This window comes from Lactuca virosa, chromosome 9, assembly GCF_052849685.1.
Source record: "Lactuca virosa cultivar CGN04683 chromosome 9, Lactuca_virosa_CGN04683_v6, whole genome shotgun sequence".
Lineage (NCBI taxonomy): Eukaryota > Viridiplantae > Streptophyta > Magnoliopsida > Asterales > Asteraceae > Lactuca > Lactuca virosa.
In genome coordinates, this window is record NC_136434.1 from 286483425 (window position 1) to 286488036 (window position 4612).

At 36.4% G+C, this 4612-nt stretch overlaps 1 protein-coding gene across 1 annotated transcript; it reads left to right on the forward strand.

The window, feature by feature from the left end:
- Nucleotides 1-1878: 1878 nt before the first annotated feature.
- LOC145140613 (uncharacterized) lies at nucleotides 1879-2235 on the forward strand. Its single transcript, XM_079074044.1, has one exon. The coding sequence runs from the start codon at nucleotides 1879-1881 to the stop codon at nucleotides 2233-2235; it is 357 nt and encodes a 118-aa protein (XP_078930170.1).
- The last annotated feature ends 2377 nt before the right edge of the window (nucleotides 2236-4612 follow it).

A 4612-nucleotide genomic window follows, 5' to 3' on the forward strand; every position in this document is an offset into this window, starting at 1 on the left:
TTAGGGTTTTGATCAACATTGGACTTTTGGGCCAGGGAGGGGTAAAGTGGTCTTTTACCCTTCTGTGGGATTTTAGAAGGGGATTTAATCTAGCCTTTGGGAGCCATTATTTATTGAAGGATATTGTTTATGTGATTAGGCGGGGGATAGATCAGTATATTCGTGTGCGAGGTTATCCGAGTTACCCGAGGTGAGTCTTCTCACTATACATTATCTAGAGTGGTATCTATGTGTAGACCGGAGGGTCTTGTGTGCTATGTGTATGTATGAGATTATGTGCAATGTGATATATGTATGCTATGTGATTGTATAGACCGGACCGGAGGGTCCAACGATATAGACCGGACCAAAGGGTCCAACGATGCAGACCGGGCCGAAGGGTCCAACGCGCTATGACCGGACCAGAGGGTCCAACGAGCTACGGGACTGGAGGGTCCCGCTGAGACACATCGACTGGAGGGTCGTACTGTAGCCTCGAGTGGCGTACGTGTTGTATGTGGTATTTTGGGGAACTCACTAAGCATTTATGCTTACAGTTGTTGTGTTATGTGTTTCAGGTACTAGTGAGGACCGTGGGAAGGCGCCGGCATGATCCGTACACACTGAGAGGATTGATGTATTTGAGATCTTGGGATTTGTTTATTGTGATAACATGTGATACATTGGATTACTATGATATTTTATGAATGAAAGTATGTTTTACAAACGAAAAATTGTTTTCGAAATTTACGTCGTTACACACAAAAATGTCGTCTCCTCCAAAAAATTAATACCACCCTGATTGCCACCACCACTTTCAACCACCTCCATCTCTACTTAGATTTGAGATGAAAATGTCTCAAATACTATAAAAAATCCAATCATCAAGACACAAATACAATCAGTTGAGTGTGGATTTAGCACTGTAACAATTTCTCATCTTGAATCCCAACAAGAAATTAGGCTAATCCTTAAAGAAATGGAGTTGCTTAATACACATTTATTAAACTAGCAATCTTCGATATCACAATCTCCGAATATACTTCACTTTTTTTTTTCTCATGCGTGAGTGATGCTGATTTGTAGTGAATTGTGTATGCTTAGGCGAATTCGATTCCGACCATACATCTGTTTGAGTTCGTCTCCTCCATGTGGAAATCAAAGCACAAAAAAACCACAGATCAGAGAAGTGCAAAAAAATCAGATTTAATCTAGAATACATTGATGCAGTTTAAGAACCTAAATTTTTTTAGCGATTCATGATCGAGGAAGAATCGGGAACCATTCAATCACAGATTGGTTGAAACCATTAGACATTCAACGTTATTTATTAGTGATCGATTTATTCATTGTTGTTTGATTTCTTGTCAAATAAGAAAGGGAATGCTCTCTTTTTTATGCTCGATTTCTACAAGTGTGTGTATGTGTATCTTTTAATCTACATGTGTGTATGTATAAGTGTGTGTTATGTTTGGAAAAATACTTGGCAATACTTATCTGATAGAATTCCCTACAATCAACGAATAAGATTAAAGTCTCCAGGTATTATTATTTTTGTCATTCCTTACATTTTATACATTACTTATATATTATTTAAATGCTAAATATATTATTATTTGAAATTTTAATGTTTTTTATAAATATTTTAAAGTTTTTTTATACACATTATTTTTATTACGTGATAATTGTCTATATTTATCTTTTAATAATTAACTCTGCAATTGTATATGTTTATCCCTTAATGACGATCAACTTAAAAACTTGACGCTATATGAGATTGAAAATTTCTACTCCAAAACAGTTCAAGCCTTAAAGATTTTGTTGGAATGCCTTACCCTGATCATGATTCGGTATCTTCTTCAAACAACCATTTGATTACTGAGGAGTTAGATTAATGATATGAACAGTCTACAAAAAGAATCTCATCAACTACTTGATTCATTAACAATTGAACAACGATCGGTTTTTGATGAAATCATGACAACTGTTAAACAGAAAAAAGGAGGTGTGTTTTTTGTTTATGGCTATGGAGGTACCGGTAAAACTTTTCTTTGGAAGACTTTATCTGCATCTATAAGATCTAAAGGTGATATCGTTTTAAATGTTGTTTCAAGTGGTATTGCTTCATTGTTACTAACAGGAGGTAGAACAGCACACTCACGCTTTATAATTCCTCTAAATCTTACTGATGATTTCTTTTGTTCTTTTGCACCGGATAGTGATGTTGCCGAATTGTTTAAAAAAAAACATCATTGATTATATGGGACGAGGCACCTATGATTCATAAGCATGCATTTGAAGCATTGGATCGTTATTTGAAAGATATATTGAGTTGTGATTTTCATGGAAACTCAAAACTTCCATTTAGAGGAAAAACAATTGTCTTTGGAGGCGATTTTAGACAAATTCTACCAGTTGTTCTTAATGGAAGCAAGCAAGACATTGTGAATGCTTCTTTAAGTTCCTCTTATATTTGGTCAAGTTGCAAAGTCTTAACATTAACAAAAAAAACATGAGGTAATTGTTCTCACATCTGATATTCAAGAAACGTCGACTTTTGCAAAATGGATTTTGGATATAGGAGAAGGAAAAGTTGGTGGTTTGAATGATGGCGAGGCAATTATTGATATTCCTACTGATCTTCTCATTGTTGATTCAGTTGATCCTATTGGTTCATTAATTGGATTTGTCTATCCTTCTTGTAAGGTCCTTGATGGAAGGATCTTCACCAATGATCAATCAAGCAAATGAAAATAAAGAAGAAAATGAGTAGAAGATTGAATGAACTTGAGCTTGCATACGATTAACACATGAAACCGTCTGATACAACTCAATGGACCGAAAACCACACAGTAAACAACTGTAGATCAACTTCTTACAAATGACACCTAACAACCTATATATACTAATGTGGACCAAAAACAGGTTTCGGTCAGGCTGACCGAAAGCCTGTTTTCGGTCACTCCCTAACCGAAAGCTCATCTAGACCGAAAACACCAAACATGCACAAAAGACTCCAAAATACATTGTCAAATGCCCTAACTCATCTATACATTGTTGCCTAGCCCAAACCATATATATTGGCCCTTCAATCTCCCCATTGGTTTGCAGCTAGCATGAATCAGTCTTTATCAATAATGAGCACATCTTCCCCAAACGAACCACCAGCTTCATGGATAAAGCTGGGACTCTCTTGAATGGACACAGATGAGGAAGAAGCAAATGTTGTAGATGGAGGAGTCTCTGTGGTTTGAGTTTGATCAGTAAAAATTACTCCCACCTTTGGATCAATTCTGCGTCTCTTTATCGGGGGTTGGGAGGTCAGGACTGTCTGGGAATCACTTGTAACTGACTCGGATGTAGGAACCACATTATCAAGGGGAGGAATCCATGATGATGTGTCCATTTGAGTTGAAGAATTAGCCACTTGAACGGTAACCGAAGGCTCAACTTCTCGATCGTCAGCTTTCTCCCTTATCTCCGGTGTTGAATTTGCACCATCATCGATATCTTTGAAGAAGTCATCGAGGTCTTCATTTGACAATGGGTGCTCAGGTCCAGTAAAATGCACTGAAACATCATCTCTGTCGTAACCGGACAGATCAAGATTCTCATACTCATCATCTTCTTCTCCTTCGGTCTCAGTAAATTCTTCTGTAGTTCCCTTATATATCCGGTCCATATCCGGATCCATAACCGGTGGGCTGCATCCGAAAAATTATGAGGCCCAATACCCAAAACCATTTTAAAAACAAAACTCTTGGAGGATTAATTTCAAAATAAAATAAAATTTTCTAAATTTTACCAATCCTAAAAAATGTAAAGAATAAAAATAAAAATAAAAATAAAAAAATAAAGAACATTTTCTAAAATTTATCAATCTTAAAAGAATGAAAATAAAATAAAATAAAATAAAAATACAAAAAAATTTAATTCAAACTGATTTTAATCTTCTATCTTGAAATTGATTAACTTTTTGTGATATGGGATCAAAGTTGTTAGACAATCATTTTCCATTTATCAGTACCTCTCCTTTCATGAATAGATCTGGTCGATCGCCGGTATTGTGGTCCACTTAAGCACGAAAAATTGTGACAATTTTTTAGAAATTCTATCAGTGACAGGACAGATTGATCCTAAGTTACTAGATAAAAATACCTAAGGACCATTTATCTGACGACGACCAAGGATGTTGTTGTCCACCTAAATTGAGCAGCGAGATCTACAGACAATCTAGAATTGTTCAATTTTAGATGTACTAGAACATGTTTCCCGCTTCCTGACATACCCCAATAATCAAGAACTTCCGAGATACTCCTTACTTTAGGTGAGCAGACGATTATTCATAGAAAGGATAGATTTAGATTGCATATGCTGTACACTGAGGTCGGATCTTTCAATCACGCAGAGAGTGAAACATATGACTGACTAGAATTTCAGAGGGATTGAGAAGTAGAAGGTTGCATATGCTGTGTACCAGGTCGGATTGTTAATCACGCAAAAGAGACAGCATGTGGCTAACATATAGGAAGAATTGCATAGATAGAAGATGCAGAGAGACAGATTTGCATATGTTGCAGTCCAGGTCGGATCTTTCGATCACACAGAGGAGACAACATATGACTAACAGTAG